General features: G+C 31.3%; 1 protein-coding gene across 1 annotated transcript in view; it reads right to left on the bottom strand.

The window, feature by feature from the left end:
* snu (ABC-type transporter snustorr) overlaps nucleotides 1-23,227 on the bottom strand; it is a 56,513-nt gene extending 33,286 nt beyond the window's left edge. Inside the window, exon 1 of the mRNA XM_070650362.1 lies at nucleotides 22,442-23,227. Within this exon, the coding sequence (XP_070506463.1) occupies nucleotides 22,442-22,533 (92 nt within the window). The 5' untranslated portion in view covers nucleotides 22,534-23,227. The remainder of the gene's footprint in view (nucleotides 1-22,441) is intronic.
* Between the last annotated feature and the right edge of the window lie 347 nt (nucleotides 23,228-23,574).

Here is a 23,574-nt window from a genome sequence, read left to right as displayed (position 1 = left end):
TAACATGAACAGCTAATGGGATTTTGATGATTTATTTTGTGGTATGTCAATATATTGATAATGTACTAGCTGGTATGTAGGTATAGGAGGTGATTAGGTATCTAATGCATCACCTCATTATTCACATTCTTCGGTAGATTGAGGAATTTTTTTAATAGTAAAGAAATTAAGCAAATTTTTGAGGTTTACTCTAGCAGACAATCAGCGTGCTTATGAAGATAAGATCAATTTTGTGAGAATACTCATAAGCATGCACCTTGTCTATTCAGGTTTGTGACAAAATTAGGGCAAAATTTAAAGTTTTCTTAAGGGCAACAATTGAAACAGAACTCAAAGTCAACTTGAATCTTGAATTGAGTCGAATCGTCTAGGTTCGAATTTTTCATACAAAATCCATATTGGAATGGGATTCCTGTAATGGCCTGCCAACGGAATATCATTGCAAACGCAGTAAGGCAGGTGAAGTAAATATATAATTCATATTTGACACTTTGCCATATAGTCCAATAACCCCCCAATAGCTCAGTGGTATGAGCATGTTACCAGAAATCATAGGGCGTGTGTTCGAAACCCATTCGAGGTCTGAAATCTCGAATCATTCATTTTTCTGTTAGCTCAACAATCTGAGTCAATATCGAGCTCTGAATTTGAAGTGTTGTTCACATGATCACACCAAGCAGATAGATTTATGCAAATCGACATCCGTTTGGCAGAAGTTAACGAGTTTAAATATTAATTACATATGTAGTTCACTTGTCAGCAATGTATTTAGAAAGCATTTTACAGTGTACCAGAGTCATGTGTCTGTCCAGAGTCAAATCTAGTGTTCGTCCTAAACTATGAATGCAGACATTAAATGCAGAGCTGCAGCAATGGACGAACTATATGTGGGGCCGTTCACTTATTACGTTACGCAAAAAAACGAATTTCTAGACCCCCCCCCCTCCATCCAAGTTACAAAATGGCCATGCAAAAAAAATTTTGTTGTTTAGGCTGTTACAAAATCGTTAAAATCCCCCCTAAATTGCGAACGTAAGAAGTGCACGGCCCGGCTCCTAAGGTACATTCCAGCAAATCTGAAATGCAGGAAACCCAAGTCTGTGGTTCTTGACTGAATTCTTTTATGGATCTATCGCTTATTGTATGCCCCTCCTCAACACTGCATTACTTAAAAGCAAATTGTTTCTCAATAAAAACGTTATTGAGGGAAAGTACGCAAATCAATTAGTTTCAATGATCTCATCTTAAAGTATTTTTGATTTGGTCGAATGATTACAATTTGAAAGGTGTAATAAAAGATGCGAATTGGGAAATTTTAGTCAGTCTTGAATATCTCATTGGATAAATAAAATGTCCAAAAAATCATGCTGTACGTTGGTATTTCCTTAGCAAAATTAAAAAGACAGAATCCAGTCAAAAAAGTCCCAATTATTTAATGTATGTAAATTTAATAAACAAAATTCATTCTAAGTGCCATGTCTGAATCATTAGTAAATGATACTAAAATTGCCATTAATGCATAGTCACTATGACGCAAATTAATCGATTGATCAGACAGTCAGACATAGCGATTCACCTGAACCAACAAAACTTAATCACTAATTACAGAGAAATTTCAATTATTAAGATTTAAATGCTTGCTTCTGCTAAATTTCTTTGTAATTGTTATGGATATTATAACTGATTCATAAATTTTAATTGTCTACTTCCTCCTTCAGTTCCCATAATGGGCAAAAATGTCGATAGAACAAATTTTTTAAATGCGAATTCTTTTTTTTTTTTGTCATAATAATACACGCGGTCTGTAATGTTTTGAAATTTGAAGCAAGTCGTAAAAATATTTTAAGTGCTGATGCCGAAGTGCAAGTTTTGCATTAATTTACTGAGTGAAATAAGCGTCGTATTCTGGATTTACTCAATATAAGTCATGCAAATTATGAGAAAAAAAGTTTGAAAATTCCGAAATTTTCCGTATTTTTGTGCTGGATGCTGGAATATCCCACATATATTAATTCTATTAAAATTTTTGCTTTCTAAAGGGGCTCGAATTATCTAGAATATCAATGAATAATTAAATAAATCTAGTTAAGCCTTATTTGATTGTTTACTACTTAATCTATTCAGAATATTCAATTACTTGTAATTCAATGCACGGCTGAGAATCAGGAATAGAACAGAGTTGTGGTTTGAATATTTCAAGTGCGAATTTGATTTTGTTTACTGTTGTTTTCATGATTTTATTAATAGAAATACTTGAATATTAAATTTCTAACATTAGAAATGCAAGATTAAACCAGAGTTGCAAAACAGAAACCTGGGACAGGTAAAAACCGTACAAATTCTTGAGGTTTTGTGAGAAAAACCATATAAATTATCAATAATTTGTACTGCTTTGGTCTGTTACAGGCACCTGTTTTGCAACTTTGGATCAAACGATGCATCTGAATATTCAAAATCAATGACATTTACATGTGTGTCCTTGGTCCTATAGACTCCAAATTCCTGAAACTCGTGGGAATTTTGTTTAAGCTTCATTTTCATACTCAATAACTAGAATCTAGGCTGGAAAGCAGAAAAAAGAACACTTTCCTAACAATTTGCTCCGAACTGGAATCGAACCCGGGTCCCCCGCGTCCCAGGATTTTCGGACGTATGCTCTTACCACTAAGCTATCGAGGGTTGCTTGAAGTGCTTGAGAAATTGCGAATTTAAACTGTTATTTTGCTCCGAAGGTATCTAAACAGTGTATAGATCTCTAAAGTTAATGCAGTTCCACTTGCTCTTATTATTAAGAATCAATCTCGATTAGTATACATTGAATTATTGGCGGCATCAAGACGCCAGTTTACAATCAAATCCGCTAATTAGCTGCAGCTTGATTCTAAGTAAGATCATTTTGTTCGATCAGGCTACTCGGAAATTCAATTTACTTCTCATAATGATTCATATTCCAAATAGAATCTCTTAAGTTTTATAAATCAATCACAAAATTCAACAAGACATTTGATAAAAATAAAGTCCTAATGTCAATTTACAAAATTAATTCAGATTCTTACAAAATAAATAAATCCTACATCTAAAATTGCCAGAAATAAATCATTAAGACTGCAAACACATTCTCTTCGAGATTCTTGGAAGTAAAATTTGCAAAGTCATGATCAACAATGGATCCTATCAAATTTCTGAAAAATTGTGTACAGTTCTTTTTAACAAGTCTAGTGACTATTGACATTTTGGAATAAGAAATGTTCATTATCATTGATTTATTCAGATGCTTAGAAAATCCATGCATTTAGTACGGATAATAAACAGCAAATATTTCCATGACGTCAATGAATTTGCGTCAAGTCATTTAATAAATATCAGTAAGATTGTTATATAAGTAACACCTACATAATCCTGTTACTGTTATTGACTGGAAATAAACAGTTTAGGAATTTGATACACTAGTTAAATGTTGGGAAAAATTTATAATTCTTTAGATGTCTACAAAAACTGTTGAATTTTGAAATTTATCCAAAAAGTCGTTAAAGTTTGAAAATTCTACAAAAAGTCGTTAAATTTTGAAATTTCTACAAAATTTTAGGTTCAAAGTTTGAACTTCATGAAAATGTAAACAAAATCAGTGTTATAAATATTAAGATTGAATAAACGAAGCACAGCAATAGAGACAGTAATGGTATTTGAGCTTAGCAAGTAGTAGTCAGCGATAAAATCAGCTTCAGGAGACATATAAACGAAATATCAGTAAGTATGGAAGAAGAAGAAGATCCAAAAACCACAAATCTGACAATCGATCGAAAATTCTGCTTCAGGCCGAAGTGACTCTGAATTAGTGCCAGTTTGGATTGAAGTCCGGTACTTAGCCAGTGCCACGCTGACCTGGTGTTGGATTTTGAATCAATTATTCGACTTTTACTTTCAAAAGAGTCATTCACAAAGAAGAAAGTCAAAATCAGATTACCAAACTTCTCAGCCATAAACTATAGTTCCTATCTTATGCTGCATATTCAAATCATCTCCCTTTCTATTACTGAGCATCATTAAAGAAGCTCTTGCTAAACACACACTCAGATTTCATAATTTCCTATAAACATCTAATCCACTAGTTGTACTTCATTTAAATTCCCACAATGTCGTACAGCAGATTTCCTGTCATCATTGTCTATTGACACTTTATTTCTCTATGTGCGAACAATCGTCAAGGATTCACTTGAAATTATCTATAAATCAACCACATTTCATGCTTCATATTAAGCCACATGACGTTAGTGGAACAACAAGGAATTAACAGAAGCAACAACACTTGTTCATGTAAATTGAGAAGTTCAAAACAGTTGCGTATCAAATCAATTTTAAGATAATTGAAATTTAAGCAGTAACGACCGTCAAATGATTTTAAGCCATAAAAAAAGTCTAGTTGTTATTGGCTATGCAGTAAGAGTAATTATTATATTGTCGACCGCAGGACATAAATTATGAAATAGTAAAAAAAGACATCTTTCCAATGCGGATTTACAACCTTCACATTCGGATCATTGACACCTCAATTTATTGAGAATGGAGAAAGGTGCTTGCACTTGCCTATATGCTGTCTCATTGTGTGCATTAACACATTAAGATGTGAAAGAATGTCCATTAAGTTTATTGTGCTTTTATCACTTCTGTTTTTTTGCAGTCCACCTTCGGTGTAGGCTTCTATTATGTCTGTTTCATAATACATGATTTATCGTGATCTTGTAGCTTGCATGTTTCAATGAACTTTATCTTTGGATGGGCTTCCATTATCGTTTTTACTGGGAATTTAACTTATTTAATAATTTACATTTTTTATGGCACTGCTTTGTTTATTTTTTGATTAAAATGAGGATGAGACATTGTTTTAAGGGGATATATGAAGCAAAAGTTCAACATTTAAATATAAAGAGACCGAAGACTTTCTCATAAGCTAGATTATTACAGTTGAATTTATGATAATGTGAACTTTTTTTTTAAATGACTATTTAAAATAATTATTATGAAATTGTACTTGGTATTGACAATTGGAAAGCGGTAGCATTCGATAGGGCCACTACATCACAGGGAGGTCATGGATTACAACTGTTTAGTACGGCCAGTGAAGTAAATAACTATAATTTATTCATTTACAATTAACAATTTTGTAGAATCTACAAATTCAACTTATTGCTACTTTATCAGCAATCAGATTAAAAAAGTAATAAAACAAATTCAACATGTTATTCTGTTGAGAAAAGGTCAACTGTCATTTAATATTCAAATTGTATTTGTATTTGCAACTGTAATTAGTTGATTTTCCCTGAAATGCGTGGTAAAATGAGAATGAAATGTTTTATTAATGGACTGTATCTTTATTGTAAATATATTGAAATAATGAGATGTTTAGAGTTTAAGATGTGAGATTGAAGTGAAGACTTTGATAAATCAAAGGTTTCTAAGATGACATTTTATGAAGATAAAAAAATGATGATTTTCATTCAACATTCCCATTTTATACATAGTTGTTGACCCCTTCATATAAATATTTTAGTCTGTTTTCTAACTTCAAACAATAAACATCATCATTATTTTAATTAGAGCTCAAATTAATCTCGGATTATGTATGGAAAAGTCAAATCAAGTCGACTTGATTCATTATAAAATTTGTTTTGGCTTCGGGATCTTTTTAAATCCGTAAGGAAATTCTTTAATTGTAAATTTATTAACAAATGTTGTTCAAATTCGACAACAAGTCTGCCTAGAGCTGGGTCGAGTTGACAGTCACACATTATAACTAGTTGACGGCAAGTTAATGTCCAGTAGATGAACTAGTTCTAACGTATTTTTGTTCACTCAGTTAGATTTCTGATCGATTAAATGATTTGTGCTATTCGGAACAACTTCACAAACATTAAAAATCAAGAAAATCATTTACGTAAAACCAAAATGATACATCTTTAACTAAATGTGTATCCAAATACACTAAACAATAATTAACTTTTTTGCCAGAAATTCATTGAACGAGTAATTAAGGCTGAGCATTTAACTAAATAAAAAAAGAACAATTCATTGCAGATTTTTACCTAAAATACCAAAATTATTGGTAGTAAAATTTAAGCTCTTAATTTCCGTCAATAAATTCGTTGTGTACGTCATTCGATTGACCTCAAACATTTCTGAGAATTGTGTATTTTGTGGCTAGTTCAAGAACATCTTCGGAAAGACTTTAATCAAGTGAAATTATTTGCAAAACATATTCGCAGCTCATAATCTGGATGTGAAATGAAAACGACTGGAAAATGACCGTAAAATCATCAAGGTTGCCATAATCTAGTTAATTGGGTGATTCGTGATTATGAATTTTGGACATAACATTTGTTTGATGTCAATATCATCTTAATTATGATCAATTTACATCTTTCACTTTTTTGTTTATCAATTTTTTTCCCTCCATTTTTAGTGTGATAAAAATAATTTTTTTAAGGAAGGTCAGTGATCAAGCCAAAGACTGTTTTCATTCGTCATCAATTAAATAACGCTCATGTTGACCCACATTTCATTTATTACATATTTGAATGCTGCTTTTTTTTCTTCTCTCGCACAATTTTTCTGTCTTGTTCAATAACCGATCGAGAAGAAAGAAAATGATTTTTTTTTGTTGTCATTTTGCAATTTCACACTTTGATTGGATAGGCTGTTAAGTGACACAGTGTTATTAAGTTGTTGTTTGAAGCAATTAGTTTTTGTGGGAATTCAACTTTTGTTGAAACAACAAAAAGAACAGAAACAACTTGAAAACCGTTAAAATCTTTTTAAAATTATAAAATCGTCAAAATTTGAATTTTACAAAAACTAAGCGTTTGAAACATGAAATTTACAAAATCGTTAAAAAATTTGAATTTTGCAAAATAAATTTCAAATTTTTAAATCTACAAAATCGATGAATTATCGATAAAAATTTGTTAAAAATTGGAAATTTACAAAACCTTAATAACATTTTAAATTTTTCAAAATTGTTAAAAACTTAAAATTTTAAATTTGTCAAAACTGTTAAAAATTTTAAAATTACAAAAAAAAATTTAAAATTTAAATTAATTTCAAATTTTAAAATTGTTGAAATTTAAACTTTACAAAACAATATAAAGTTTTAAAATTTTACAAATCCGTTGAATTTAAAATTTTGCAAACTCTTTAGAAACTTGAAAATTATTAAAAAAAAGACAAAATTTTACAAAATAATTTTTAAATTTTACAAAACCATTCAAAATTTAAATTACAAAACCGTTAAAAATTTAAATTTTTCAAAATCGTTAAAAAATTTAAATTCTACAAAAACTTTGAACAATTCGAATTTTTAAAATTCGTTAAAAATTTTAAAATTTACAAAACCGTCGAAAATTTAAATTTTACAAAACCGTTAGATATTCAAATTTTATAAATCTTGAAAATATTTCATAATTTCATAATTTTAATATTATGAAGCTTCCGGACACAAGAGCATTTGACCTCTATTGTAACAATAGCTAAATTTTGATCCTTATCATCATAGATATTTAATACAATACAATTTAACCCATTCCAGTCCAAAATTACAATAATCCCATTATTGCGGTCACCAGCTATCATAATCATCCACCATTTTTACTGTAACCTGCGAATTCTTTATTTCTGGGTCATTCCAAAAATTAAATTGCGATATGCAAATATTTTCGTAAAAAAAAAAAGTAAAATAAAAATCTGTAAAATCTGACATAAATGTTAAGCTGTTATCAGTCTGTGTATGAGTTAATGTATTGTATAACATCTCAACGACAAAAAGGTGTTGTCAAGCATATACAGCATACAATCGTTTCGAAGACCAACTGACCAACTGAACGTGAACTTTATTAAAAAAGACGAAAAAATACACACAAATTTATTGACGAGTGTATTGATCTCACTTCCAAAAATTATTGATACCAAAGAAACTGTCGCTTAACAGTATGTATGACTTATGTAATTCCTTGCTCATTTTTGACAGAAAGAAAATGAAAATCGTGTAAAATTATACAAATCGAAGGTTTTCATTATGCTCAATGCTCATTATGTTGGAGATGTGTATTCATACATGATGGTGAATGCAGATTTAATTGCTACATTTTATTAAACCTTTTGTTGATTGTGAAGGAAAAAAAAATGTGGGAAAGTTTTATGAGATTACTATTAATTTGAGCTATAAAAGCTTTATTGCACTGGAAGTAGCTGAATTATGTTATAAATTGATATGATTAAATTTGAATTTCCCGAATGGAACAGGATGTGGTAAGTCGACCGTTTGTCTAGTTCGACTTGACATTTCTGGAAATTTCCATGATATCGGTCAACTAGACATGACTTGACTAGACTTCGCTGGAATTACAGATCAATAGTGATCAATGACCTCCCTCAGATGCCGCCTAAAACTAGCTAAATCGCCGGCTACCGCTTGCCAATTTTTGATTCCAAATGCGATACTAACTCGATCGACAGCTTCTATCCATGAGGACCTTGGCCGTTCACGCGACCTAAAGTAGACTAATGTCAAGTGCATTGGTTCTCATGGTATTCTCTGTTAGCACTCAATGTTCTGCTAGGGACCGAGCAATGTGTCTGGGTGTGTAGTTAATAGGATAGATTAGGACTCTATCCAAACAATCCATCCTAAAGAGTGGCAGTCCTACAATCAGGATAGGAAGGTATTGGGTATTGAACCATAAATGTACAAAGAACAGAATGACTACCCATCACACTAGGTTAAACCACATGTCAGTTTAATGTGTCGAACTTGACATTCTGATCTAGGGTACGATTCATGATTCGGGACTAGTGTGTCGCGGCACACAGGTTGCCTACCATTGAGCTCATGTATGACTAAGGTTGTACAGTTCCTACCCAATAAAATAGACCATCATGATCCATCCCCATCCAAAACTAAAAAAATTCATAACATCATCCATATCAAGTTCGCCAATACAATTTAGCTTAAGGTAGATAAAGCTACAAACTTGGTCAGTTACGCAATCGCATGCTCTTCTCATAAAATAACTATTTTTACTATTATTTTCCGTCAAAAATAAGAAATATATATATGGTCATTTAATTAATACTCTCTTTACTTTCGTTTTTCTTTTTTTTTTTTTGTTGACATGTTGACATGGACTTAGGCTTAACATGCAATGCACAATACATGATCTGATAGATGACATTATCAAGTTTCGTCTCTCACGTGCGCTTACTCTCCCTTTCCTTTATGATTTATCTCTTTTATATGTGTATATGCATACTTGTACAGACTCGTTTATGATATAATTATTATTGAGGCAAATGTCGGCATAATCAATGTGATCTTACATGTGCTCATATCTTCACCAGATATATGAAGCTCTGTATGAGCTGATTACATACACTTTTATACATTTAACTGGATTTATATTAAATGTGTATGGATGGTAGCTAAATTATTATGTGAAAATTATCACAAGTGAAGGTCAAAAGCGCATTTTTGGAGATTTTTAAAAATAATTGTAGACTAAAGCAGCTTAGGTAAGTGGGTGAGAATGCGATTATTTTGGCGATGATGAAAGCTTTTTGCATTTTGTTTTGTCTTTTGCATCTTATTGTTTTGTCAATAAAAGGCATGTGAAGAAATAATCGTTATTATTTTAAAGTACTTGAACTTTCCCGCACTTTTTCAGATTTGTTTACAAATTGCTTTGAAAATTTTACCAATTTTTTGGATTATTAAGCACTATTAGCTCATCAAATGTATTGAAAATGCTTTGCTCACATAAATTTAATAGATCTCTACCATTTAATTCAAAATAAAACATAAATTGAAGCCAAATTTTGAAGCCAAAATCTCCATGTGGAAATGTAAACAATTTATTTCCATCATCGATCTTACAGATAAATAAATGCAATTATGTTCCTTTCTACTCAATTTCAAAAGCTACAAACATCCAAATATCAAATAAAAGCTACAAAAAGCTCCATCCACAACTTATTACGTCAATTATGAAATCTCAAAGATGAATGGAGAAGCATCAACAACATACAGATGGAAAATTGTGTAGTCTAATGACTAAATTGAGTAATTAAACATAGATGGATACACATAAGGGAAAAAATAAAAGAAAGTAAACTTATCGTCATGTCAGCAACCAGTTTTATTTTTTGGAGTCTAAATTCATCCATCATAAACTCGTGAGAGTGAAATAGAGCGATGCTGGTATCTTTAGACAGCCAAACATTGATGCGATAGCATTTAAAAGCATTAATTTTCAAGTAAAAGGTTTTTTTTTAATATCAACAACAAGAGATAGTTACTGACTTGATATTTCTCCTTTACTATGCGGCCAGTTGTTATGGATACAAGTAATGTAGCAAAAACGGGTTTATTACATAATTTCTTCTTCTCATTTTTTTTTTTCTCATGTATATATGAGTTGTTATTTAGTGAATAAGACATACATATTTAGGTATATAGGTGAAGTCGGTTAGCAACTTTAATACGCCAAAAACAGTAGAGAAACACCACCAATTGGAGAAATGTGGAGCATAGAAAAAAAAAATTTCACTGAAATCATCTGATCAGCAGCACAGCATTTTTTTCGTACCAAAGTAAAAGACATAAATAATTGACACACATTTTTTCTACTCTCGCTCTCGATCTGCTTCGCCCTCTCTCTTACTCTGTCCTATAAACGAGAATGTACGCTTGATAATAAGCAGCAAAAATATTTGAATAGAAGAAAATGCAAATTATTTAACAGCAATTAAATCTGGATATGAAACAATTTGGTACGCGATTGAGTATGGAGGTAAATTAGATAGGATTATGTAATGTAATCAGTGCATTTGTTTTTAAATTGCTTGTAAAGATTGTTGGTAATAGGAATAGTAATGAGATGTGAAGGGCTCTAATTTATAGGCTAGAAGCACTGCGACTCAATTCATAGTGGAATGGTAGTCGCAAAAAGCTTGAGAAATGCAAAGTTACGAGTACATCGTTCTGGGAATCACAATTGGATTTGGAATGCTGACTGCAGGGCACCTCCAGAAGGAATGGTGGATGATGATTCCAAATGTGTTTGGATGTAAATGTAATTAAGAACTCCTTACGGATTTTATTTTATTCACAATGATGTTTATTCTTCAGAGTTTAAAAATAAAATTAATTTTTGTATGAAAAAGGGTGTTCAACTATGTGCAATAAATATTATTCAAATCTCAAATGAACGTTATAAACCGGAGTAAAACAATAACCCAATAATGCAAGAGAGCTTAATATCCCAAACTCTACCCCCTTCTCTCCAAATAAGGATTAGCTTTGACCTACTTATCCACCTTGCCATCGAGATATTTCCATATTTTTTAATCCAGTTTCTTCAACATTTAATCCTGTATTGAATTCAACTAACCAATGGAATCATAATTGCATCAACTTTATAAACATTTTACCAACTTTATTGCAATAAATGTTTCGACATGAAAAGAAATGCTCTTAAGTTGATCGCCGCTGAATATGTTTGTACATGCAATTATGGTGTATGGATGATTCAACTTACACAAAGTTTCAATGCAGAAGAAAATGGAATAAATTATTCAACAATTCCTTCTTTTTGATGTGCTTTTTAGTCGCTAAAATGGTTTAATTAATAGTCAAGGCTATGGAACTTTAGTTTTTGCATATTTTAGTAAAAGTAAATTACAGGAAGTCACTTTTGGTAATTAAAATCTGTGGATTAATACATGAGCAATTTTTTGTCAAATTATTAGCGATTGTTGATCAATTAGCTTCCGGTTTTGTCGAATTTGGAGCTTAAATGTCAATTTAAATGTTTTTTGCTGCTCAACTTTTGAGGTTGAAGGACTGTGGAAGTTAAGGTTTGAATTTCTAGAACAGTTTAAGTGGTTTGTCCGAAAGTTATGTTTTTTTGCATTTTTAAAAATCAAGATCTCCTTGAAACTTATTCAATTTTAGAGTATAGACATGTAATAAGCTAATGTGCATCGTGTGCAATTTTTTAGCAACTTTAAATCCCGAAAAGCTTCAAAAATTTCCTCATTAAAATTCATAATTCTGAATAAGCAACATTAATTCATAAGAAGACTGAAATTTTCATCCAACAAAAATGTTCCATAAAGCTATTCAAGCATGATGGTCTAAATATTTTAAAGATATAACACCATGTCGTTCAGGATTACATAAAATATTCTACATAACATTCATCTTGTATGAATTGCGGCAACTACAAAATGTGCGTGAAATAAGTGACTAAGAAGAAGTTTTGTCCCAAAAATGATTAGCTACACATGCTGCAATATGTTTATTTTAAAATTTGTCAATCAAATGCAATTGTTTATTGGATAATGACAGGAAAAAAATTGACATATTTGTTGAGTAAGAGATAATAGGTTGGAAATTTTGGAATGTGAAACTGTATGTGGCTATTGACTTAAGGAATAACTTACCAGGAAGGCTATCTCCAAGCCGCCATGAATACTTGTTTGAAAAAGACTGAAATTTTGTCAAGCTTTTTATCTTTTTATCGCAAATGAGGATTTATTGTTGATAATTTGTCAATTTTTAAATACGTAATTAACACTTCTAAACATAATTCAAAGCCTTACAGCTAATTAATTAAGCTAACTTTGATATTTTCACTTCAACACAATATTTCAAAATGTGTTTAAGAAAGCAAAGGGTTTGAAACTACGAAAATAATTGCTCAATTTTGAGCAACTGATTTGAATATCAAATTATCGTTACAAATATCTTTGATAATTCCCAATTTTGAAGAAATGCTGGACAAATGTCATTAAAAACTCAAAATTCCAATCAAATAAAATCGAAATCTGATTATTGAAGACGACGCAAACTTGACGTAGGCTGACCATTTTATTACAAAGATTCATAAATTTTATTATCCATTGTAATACAATCTAATCAGTATTAACATCAATAAACAGCATAATCCATACATAAAACCTACATGCATGAAGAAATGAAGTTAAGACTTAAACAATCTGAACCAATAAGATGTTTAACAAGCTGGAAAATACATGAAATTATTAAGTAAAATATTTAAACCCTTTCTTGACCGCTTTGGTGCAATGCAAAAAAAACAGCTCAAAAATCCATTACAGCACATTGCAATTAATTTATGCAGACGATTAGGCAGTAAATTATTTTGAAAATACCTCAATAACTATCGAATGCGATAATTTAAATTCCAATACATAACAAAATAGGTCAGCGTGTCTAGTTCATATTTTGCAAATTCACATAACTATTTCTCTCATGTGTGTAAATCCATATTTCAAGTGTAGGTGATGAGTGAAATTCGTTATGTGAATGAAAAATTTATTGATTTTTCGTAAAGCCACTCGATAATCGCGGTTATAGACACACTAAGCAAAATATAAAGTTCAAGCGACTGTGGGGATTTTTTTATTTTTTTGTCATCGCTGCTTGTTGGAAACTCAAACAAAAAAAAAGTGATCAGCTTATGTAACGCGACTCGCAGCTTGCTAAGTGACACACGAAAAATCGATGGATTTGCGAATAGAATAATTTAAAGATTTTAGTTCCAAGATTTCGTGAAATTAGCTTTTGTTAGGATTAGTGCTGAAGATAAAAATTTGAGTAATGACGATGAATTTTCACAAAAAAAGTGATGCAATTTACTGTATTAAACAATAAAATAACATCAAGTATGCTGCATGTAAGTATCGGATTTTGAAGTGAATGATCTTGATGTTATGACTGGGATGACTTTTCTTGGAGAGACAAATTAACCACAAAATTGGTTGTGAATATTCAATATGTTGCTGCAGGAATCAACAATTCAATGAACTACCCGGACAGCACAACCTGTTTACTAGAGCAACGCTACATCGTCACATTAACGGTAAGACATGAAGTTGTTCGGACAACAGCTGATTTTTAATCATGTTTACGGCAAGAAATGTGATTTGTCGAATTGTGCTGCTTGGGGACATTTACTGGACATGAATGTAGCTTGCCCGAACAGCAAGATGAGACTCGTTTAATTTCTGCTGCAAAAAGAGGTTATTGACAACAGCTGCAGTGGCTTTAAGGCACCTTTGTCGTTAACACGTTGTTTGGGAGTGCTACATATATTGACTAGGTTGTGCTGCTCTATCAGACTATTGAACAAGATATCCGACCCTTAAATCTCATCATACTCATAGCTACAACTCTGTCCACAAAACGCAAATAATACCATAAATATCACTTCAATTCCGTAAGAAGACCTAACCAAATATCTCGGAAATGAGCAAAAGAACCGCAAAACATTTAATACATCAAAATCCGAGACGTCTCATTTTAGCTAGACGATGTAGATAAAAAACAAATTTCCCATATTTGTCAGACGAAGCTTCTACTTTCATTCATAATAGCCGTGTATAATTGATTTATCTCATAAATTGTTGACTAAGACATGCGACAGCAATTTGTTGCTCTTTAATGCGATCATGATAAAAAATTCTGCGATTATTTTGAAAATCTTCAGCCTTTAAAGCTTTAAAGTAATTATAAATATTTTATTACGTATTAGAAATGGCAGATAATAGAGATCAAGTCATATTCATGTAAGTTTAATGCCAATTTCTTAAGAAATGCTTAAAAATAAATGGCGATATTATTGACTAATCACAGATTTAATGGAAATCCAAAAGAAATAAAAATTGTCGATGTTAAGCTCTTTTGATGCCATAAAATATATAAAAAACCTTACAAAAGTTTCATATCTATGATGACTATCATATAAGACGCGGGTTGCATAAATTCACACAATTTTCGGACGGAATTATTGAGCAGTAAATTAGTCCTTATGGCTGTGCTTTTATAGTTTTCTTAGTTTTATAATTTTTAATAATCAACAATTAGCCCAAATCATTAATTAGCCTTAAAATTGAAGGATTTATTTAAATTTAAGCTATAATTGAGGAATAAAAGAAAATGCTAAACAGCTAGTGGGACTCAATGAGAACAAACAAGTGTTTTTAAGGAGCACTTGGACAAATACAAACTTTACAGTCTATAAATAAATTATTAAGATAATTTCAACTTTTCAGGTCGTCATGAAAAAGCTTCAAGTTTATCATTTGAAATTTGTTCGTTTATGAATTGATAATGGAAAATTCTTTGTTGATTCCTAAGTTCTTAATGAAAGTTTTGAGGTATTTAATGGATGGACAGAATAGGAATTTTTAGATGCTTATGTTGATGTAACAGAAAAGTACGATTTTGAATAATAGATCATAAGTGAGACTTGAGTCTACATTCTACAATTTCTGTCCACATGCTACTATCACTTGACTATTGAGGCTACCCGACTGTTTGGAAAAGGGCGATTTATATTATATATTATTCTGCATTCCTCTTGCTACTGTACTTCCAATGATATGTCATTGATACGTTACTACAGGAATCATATTCCAACGACTTAAATACTATTTTCTACAAAGTATTGGTAGAAGTGTCAGAAGATCACTAGAATGGCCAAAAAATTCATAGAAAGATCCTGTTGACAGAGACGTATTGGATTTGGTAGTTTACGAAATTGGCAAGCAGTAGCTAGCCATAAGGCATGTTTCAGACTACATCTGCTGGAGGCTATGGATCAGAATTGATCTGTACGGTCAACGAAGTAAGTAAGTAAGAAAATCAAAGATGATGTTTTGCTCCATTTGATAGACTTAAAATCTTAGGATGGTAATTAAACAGTTGAACAGATTTCTGCTCCGGGCTATAACTGCCACACCTGCTATTGGATTAGTATGATTGATTGAATAATCTTAATATTTTCCTGAATTCTAACTTTAATTATGCATAAAAATATTTTCAAAATGCCACGTTCTATTCTTTTATTATTATTTTATGCTAATTTTTGTTTTGCATTTCAAGAATAGAAAATGTCATAAAAGGACAGTAGTTTAAAATATCAAATTCTAGCTTTTAAAACAAGATTCTTCTTACTTTTTTCGCAAAAAATTAATGTAGACTTAATCAATTTATCTATGAAGGTTAAACAGACATTACCAAATGATAATATTTATGAACATTTTAATGCGATTCTGTCTTGGAGCTAATAATAAAGCCTTTAGCTATTATTATTAACAATATGCGTTGACAGAAGAGTGTATGAACTCATTCAGCACGTGTAGATGATTATTAAGAATTTTAATTCAGCTGAGGAAATATTTGTGAAGTTATAATTAAGACGTTATTGCAAACGAGAATGCAAATGAATTGTCAAAATGTTGAATTATTTACTTAATTACTTAATACGCAAGTCGTACAGATCAATTGTGATCAATAGCCTCAGATATTGTTGAATTAATTGCAGGAGATAATATGGAATTAATCAATTCAGGGCGTATCATTTTCAAGTGGAATGTCCAGTTATAACCAGTTAATGTCTAATTGATGTCGAGTCGGGGTTTTGGATTTTTGTCTCGATAATCCAATGGTGAGCCTCGACCGAAACCCTACACGGTATACGGTTTTTGCCTATTCTTAATTATTTTATCGGCACAGTAGTAGTGCACAAAGCTTGGCCATTATTGCGACAAGCGTAATCAAGTTAAAGATTATTTTTTTCCTTTTTCTTAAAATAGGAAGGGTTTGACTTGACCCCTAAACACCCCTTCCACCATAAACACACCCCTAACTCTCCATAACAGGTTATTCTCCAAACAATCAAATAACAATTAACTGGACATTCATTAAAATTTCAATTCCATTAACCCAAAGTTCAAACAACAAAGCACTCATCGACTAATCAAAATCCAGCTCAGCGCTCAATAAAAAAATCAATAATAGTCAATATCACTAATCGTTACTAATTCATTGCAATTCTGTAAATTATTATGCAATTATAGACAGTAATGTCTGTCGTCGTTGGATTAAACTGTAATACATTATTAAGGAGAAATAAAAAGCTATTAATAATAAAATTGTTAAGTGATGATGACCGTGATCTTGATCGTCAATTTTGTTGGAACCCCTGCTGTACGACCTTTTTGTGTGCTGAAGTATCTTATTAAAAGTTAATTTTTCTCACATTGAGCTTTTTTTCCCGTAGTGTTTAAGTCGCGTAAGACTATGATTAAAGTTTAGGTATATTGTGTGTGTTAAGCGCCAAGAACATTGTGTATGAGATGTAATTTTAATAGACATTGATCTTTCAAATTACGTGTTGACTTTTTTAATGGTCAGTGCCGGATCAAGTTGTTCTAAGTATTTAAATTGAATGTGATATGAAGTAACAAATAAGAGAATTGGTTAATGAGTTTCCTGAAGTCTTGGTATTGACAAATTCTTGAGACCAAGATCAAGATCTGGACCGAAATCAAGACTAGACAAGAGAATTCTTTGAAATTTCGGTAATTGTCGAGAGGGAATCCGGGAAGTCTTGGTCTCAGTATCAGGAAACAAGACGCCCCTTGTGTAGCATAGACAGACGACCCTTGAATAGTCAGACGCCCCTTACATAGTCAGATGTTCCTTGCATAATCAGACGCCCCTTGCGTAGTTAGGCGCCCCTTGCGTAGTCAGACGCCCCTTGCGGAGCCATAAAATTCCTTATGTAGCTTGACACCTCATGCGTAGTCAGACGCACTTTGCTTAATCATACGCCCCTAGATCAAAGAACTCGAGGAATTGGTTTCCCGTCCAGACTAGCTCTGATCACTCAAATATTATTACCCAGAGCATTAAGCTGGCTCAAATTTTGAATGTAGTCAAATTAACTCCCTCACTGCCTACTTAATATCAATTCATTTTTTTAACAGCCTGCAGCTGCATTTTTTTATTGCCATTTTTTTCATTCTCAGTTTTGTTATCAACAAGTCAAGCGTTTCGTCTACGTGATTTAAGCTGATGCAGTCGTTGATCATGCATATTACTACTGTCAACACTTTGTCATTTCATTTTTTTTTATAGCTGGAAGCCAATCCCACTCTAAATTCTATGAAAATTAATAATGAAAACTTATTCACACGTGACATTGACACCTGACTGCACATTTATCAAAACATAAAGCTTGATTTTTATGCTTAAAATGAAAAACAAAGAGAAAAAAAAATTTTCATTTTCATGCGATTTTTTTTTTATTATTATTTTATTGCAATCAGCACAAATTGTTGGAAGTGAAACACACTATAACTTTCCAAATGAAACATTTCTTTCGTTATTGGAAGCACTTTTTCTATTGTTTATTGAAATTATGCTTTTATTCCGGGTGTTGTTCAGTGAATTTTGTGATCAAAATATTGACCTTTAATGATCAGTCTGAGTTGTTGGTGGGAGAGCTGGCATGCTAATTGACAAAGTCGGAAGTGTACCTAATGACGTATGTTGCATGCTTTAAGTCAACACTATTCTTGGACATTTACGATTGACCTAAACTACCATATTCTCTCCTACATGATCATGCTCATTAAAATGTCCAATTTTTGTCAGCAAACTCATGTTCCTTGTCTGTTTGGGTTAATGATCTAGGTCAGTGTTATCCAATCTGTGTGCCGCAACCAAAAGTTTGAACTGACACTAGACTCTAGGCATGAAAGTCAATGGTTCTCAAATATGTTAGCAAACGATACCCTAAACTTGAAATTATGTATGTTCAGTGGGTTGACACACCTGAGATCTGATTGTCTGAGCAAAGTTTGAGAAGCACTGATATAGGTAGGCAGCTATAGATGGCAACTGAATGCTAGGTAAGTAAACAACTGGTAGATCTCAGTAAACCTCAACCGTATTCTTAGAAATAGCTTGTTATACCCAAGAAGGTAACTTTCCATTTCAGTACCTCCCTGTCGATGCTACTGCATAATAAACAAGCTACTGTGATCTCTTATCTAATGGTTAAGATGCACCCAAGATTGTTGAAATCAACACAGTTTAAATTGTCACGTTTAAAAGCGAATCTACTTCATGGATCATTAACTGCATTCAGAACAATGAGTCATTATTCTCTACAGCTAATAAAATAGCCATTAACTCATTGTTATATTTTCAGCATGAATTTAAAGAGGAAAAATTTTCCCTTTATTCACGATTTGATGATTTCTGTACAGCGATTAAGGTAACTTAAGGTCAGTCTTAGAGAAATTTATTTTCACTCAAAATTACGATTGTAGATACGCAAATTATCTGAGTCAGGTAGTGGATTAATGGCATTATTAGACAGTAAAATTCATGAAACTCAAATATTTTAACAGCAACTGTTTGTTATCTGCTTAATCATTGACCATGATTCTTGGATCGTGGAAAAATATTCGTCTTCAGAACAATACATCCATGAATAACTTAATGCTTCTGTTTTACTAAATGTAATTTATGTAGCTGTGAATGTCCAACGACTCTAGATTGGACTTAACAATTTAGAGCTCGATTTTGTCCAAACTTTGAATCCAAAGACTCTGAACTGGATCTCGAAACATGAAATTCGCAGGATTGTGCTACTCGGACATCCAGTTCCAATAAGAACCACAACACAACGTTTAATATTCAATAAATTTTCCCGCGCCAACGCTCAACCTGTTCTGATTCTTCAAAGACATTCTCGTGACTATAATTCTATGATTTATTGATTTTGTAATTATCATTTTAAATTGTCAACATTGACCTCCTCCGTAATCGACTATTAACTTTTTTTAAAATAAGGCACCCCTCGATCAAGAGGAACAATTTGAATGACATTGTCGATTAAATTAATTAAATATGTAGACATTAATAATTTTATTGCATGTGTTTACCTTCCCATTGTTTACAATAATCAATAAATTGAAGTTTAAAGTGAGGATGAATAAAGGAATGACATCAGTCAAGTGTTTTGAGTCTTAAAATCCAGTTTATAACTGTAATACAGGCTATGCTGATTGTTTTTGGTGTAAATTGGATAACTACCTACATGCTTACTTTGATTTTGAATAAGAATTTAAAGATCCAGGTAATAAAATCTTTAAAATTGTATGTAAAACAGAAGAATTAAGTCCATACAGTCAACATCTCTCAAAAATAGTTTTGTTTTGATTGCTTTCTTCTCATTTCTCTCTCTCACAGCTTTACTTCTTGCATTTTTACTTATGACACACTTTCTTTGGCTTTGGATATGTATGTTCGCATTACTTCTTTATTTCTCTCTTATATCCAATACAATAAATTCTTTTGATGTTTTTCTAGCAACAACAGTTGATTTTTTAGACGAGAAAGAGAGTAAAAGAGACAAAATATTGAGCATGAATCCAAAGACCTTAAGAAATTCCCATTTTTTATGACATACTAAGCACTTTAATTCAACAAAATATTTTTCAAGTTCGTCTTCAATTGTTAATATCTAAAGTATATAGGAACACTAAGCTAAATGATGATTACGATTGCAAAAATTCTCGGAGGTCAAGAACAATGGCATTTATTCATTAGATGATATGCTTAAAAATATTATAATCTACTGTCTTTGTCATGGTATTTAATTTTTATTTCAGAGAGTGACGCATCGATGCTCATATGTGCAGCAACTTTATAGAAGAAATGCTGTGACGTCTTTGACCTTAAAAAATGGTGTTAATTGAATGACAATACCGAGCGACACAAATGAAGATGACAACGTCATGAGGTTTTGAGGTGGTGCTGAAGCTGTTTTATTAGCACCAAATGGAAACTGCTTCCATGTGGCATCTATGAGCCATGAAGAGACCTATTTTAGACATCAATATGACATACATTTGGCGGTGTTGATAAAACAGCTTTAGCAGAGCCTAAAAGCTCAGTGACGGAGCCGAGCTCATTTGTGTCGCTCATGCAAAAATTTATCATGAACTCCTTGTTCTTGACCATTTACTGGAGAACATTCTAGAATAGTTTTTTTCGGGGAATTTGTTTATAAACAAGTTTGAGTATTGCGATTTTAAATCTTGTTTAAATCCTTTGTGTGAGTTTGAGCTTAATTATTTATTTATGGATTATTCTTTTGACTTTTGAAATTTTATCAATACGTATTTCGGAAGGGATTTTGTTATTACGTCAAAACGATTATTTGTCTTCAAGAAAATCTTTATCAAAAAACAATTTTAAAATTTGAATTTATCAAAATTTGCAGAAAAATTAAAAATTCAAATTTAAAAAGTCAGTTAAAATTTTAAATTACCAAAAAAATTATTCCCAATTGATGATCACTGACTATATTAAATTCAATGTAAATAACAGCTTGCGGCAGTCAATTCATTGCTTAATATTCCCATCAATATCTACACATCTTGTTAATATACGCAAATGAAGATTCTTATGATACTTCAAATAACATTAATGCCGATAAAGTATCTAGCTTTGCATAGCATCAACAACAATGATTCTTCCATACTATAATTACTAATTACTTCATAGTCTTTGTTTAAAAATTAAGTAAAAAACTTGTAAATTTCAAAGTAAATTTTTCCGTTATTCTCGTGAAATAAAATAAATTAAAGCAAAGAAATTATTTCGTGCATGTACGCAATAATTTCAAAAAATAAAAAATATCTATAGACAATTTACGGTAAAATAGTGAAGCGATTTTCACTTTTTTTTCTTCTCTCTTCCTATACAATTAAAATTAAACTTAAATAAATGTGTTTCTGTTCATGTCTGTTAATAAACAATAAAACAATTCAATAAAAATTATGAAGGAAAAAAACTCAAGTTTACTTATTGACGTAATATTTGATTGGTAATCATGAGCTGGAAGATGTGTCTACATTCTTAATGTTCTTCTTCTTTACTTCGACTTACGCCACGATTGACGTACTTCTTTTGTTGTATGAATGGTAAGAAGAATGGACATCAAGTCAATGAGAATGATACTGCTGTGATTTTTATTAATCCAGTTTAGCATTGGTTAAATTGGTAAGACGCATGAACAATTAAAATTGTGCTAATGAAGCTGGAAGATGAATTTCAAGGAATTCTGCCAATTAAGTATTTAACGATCATTTTTAATTCAAACTTGTATGAAGATCTTCTTTCAAAAATGCGCAGTTTTTACCCTTAAATATTTAGATTTATAGGAAATTATGTATTTTTATATCCTTTAAATAATACAATTTTATAGTAAATTTGATAGTTTTACACCCTTTGATAATTCACAATTTTATAGCAAATTAAGTAGTTTTACACCCTTTTAAATAATTATAATTTTATAGCAAATCACTGTTTACAATTTAAAATTAAATTTCAATTCCAACAAAGTCAATCGAAGGATGCTCGATTTAATTCAGAGCAGCAATAGAACTTGTCAGTCATTTTAAAAGATCATCAACAAATGTAACGAGTTAAAAATAAATCAATCAATCAACATATTTCGCATTTAAATTAGCACCGCAATATAGAAATACAACAATCTAAAGTACTTACTGGACAGGAATTGTTGGAGCTCCATCATCAGACCAGCTAAACATTTTCTTGACTTTTGGTCTTTGAATTTGTTGTTGATTTTCTGCATCCATGATTCTTGTTATGTTAATTAAGATTTATTCTTCAAATTCACAAGTCACACAATTTTAATAAGAATCTCTGTTAACTTCCTTGTCTCACTTGATGCTATAAAACAATTATTTATTTAGCTAACTTTAAAATCCTCGACTATATTTCCATTCACTATTATTCACAAGAGCTTGATGTTATTTAATTAAGCACCACAACCACGGTAAGATTTATTGATTAAAGATGAGCTATTGGTGATCTTTACACAATATTTAAAAAAAAATCTATTTTTTTAAGTTTCCGGATATTATCACATACACAGGCGACTCACGCTTTAAGCTCTTCACTCAAACTTGAGAAGTTGTTTTTTTCATAGAAAATAAAAGAAAAATTCACTTTCAAAGTTTTAAAACTGATTTTATCGACAGTTAAGCGTCAACTGATAGCTTTATAGTTTTCATGGCATTCAAAAACATACATGCACTATAATGTGTGCAACACGTTGCTACTTGAATTAGTCAAGTACTTTTTGGCTTTGACAAAAACAAAAAATCGTAAATTATATTTAATATATCCGAGAATATGACTGAGAATTGAGAGATAAATTCACACAGATCCACAATACAACTGAACTTTTTTTAAAAAAAAATAATAATAATTCAAAGACGATGAGCGCAAAAGGTGCTTGCGCAATCGAAAAACCGAACACGACTAAAAAAGCAGAAGAAAAATGAAGCCACAAGTAAGACACAGAAGAGGTAGCAGCAGAAATAAAAAAATTGAGCAATGAGAGAATGAGAGATAAAAAAATTCTGTTTTGCGGACTTTTTTATCGTTAAGGTAACAATGTGAAGAGATTGTTTTTGTGGTATTTTCTTCGGCATGTTGATTTGTTTTGGATTTTAAACTAATTTTCGAGTTAACTTATTTATTAGATTTAAATTTTGTGAATTTTCCGTTATTTTCTTAGTTTCAGACCCCTAAAAAAATTGGTAAATTTGCAAAGCAATGCTTTAAATTCCGTTAAATTTTTGAAAGACAAAATTTTTAAATTTCTAAAAATC

The sequence above is a fragment of the Chironomus tepperi genome, unplaced genomic scaffold (genome assembly GCF_022539635.2).
Source record: "Chironomus tepperi strain 1889 unplaced genomic scaffold, CSIRO-AGI_Ctep_v1 contig_37, whole genome shotgun sequence".
NCBI classification, from domain to species: domain Eukaryota; kingdom Metazoa; phylum Arthropoda; class Insecta; order Diptera; family Chironomidae; genus Chironomus; species Chironomus tepperi.
This window is presented reverse-complemented; position numbering and strand designations above follow the sequence as displayed.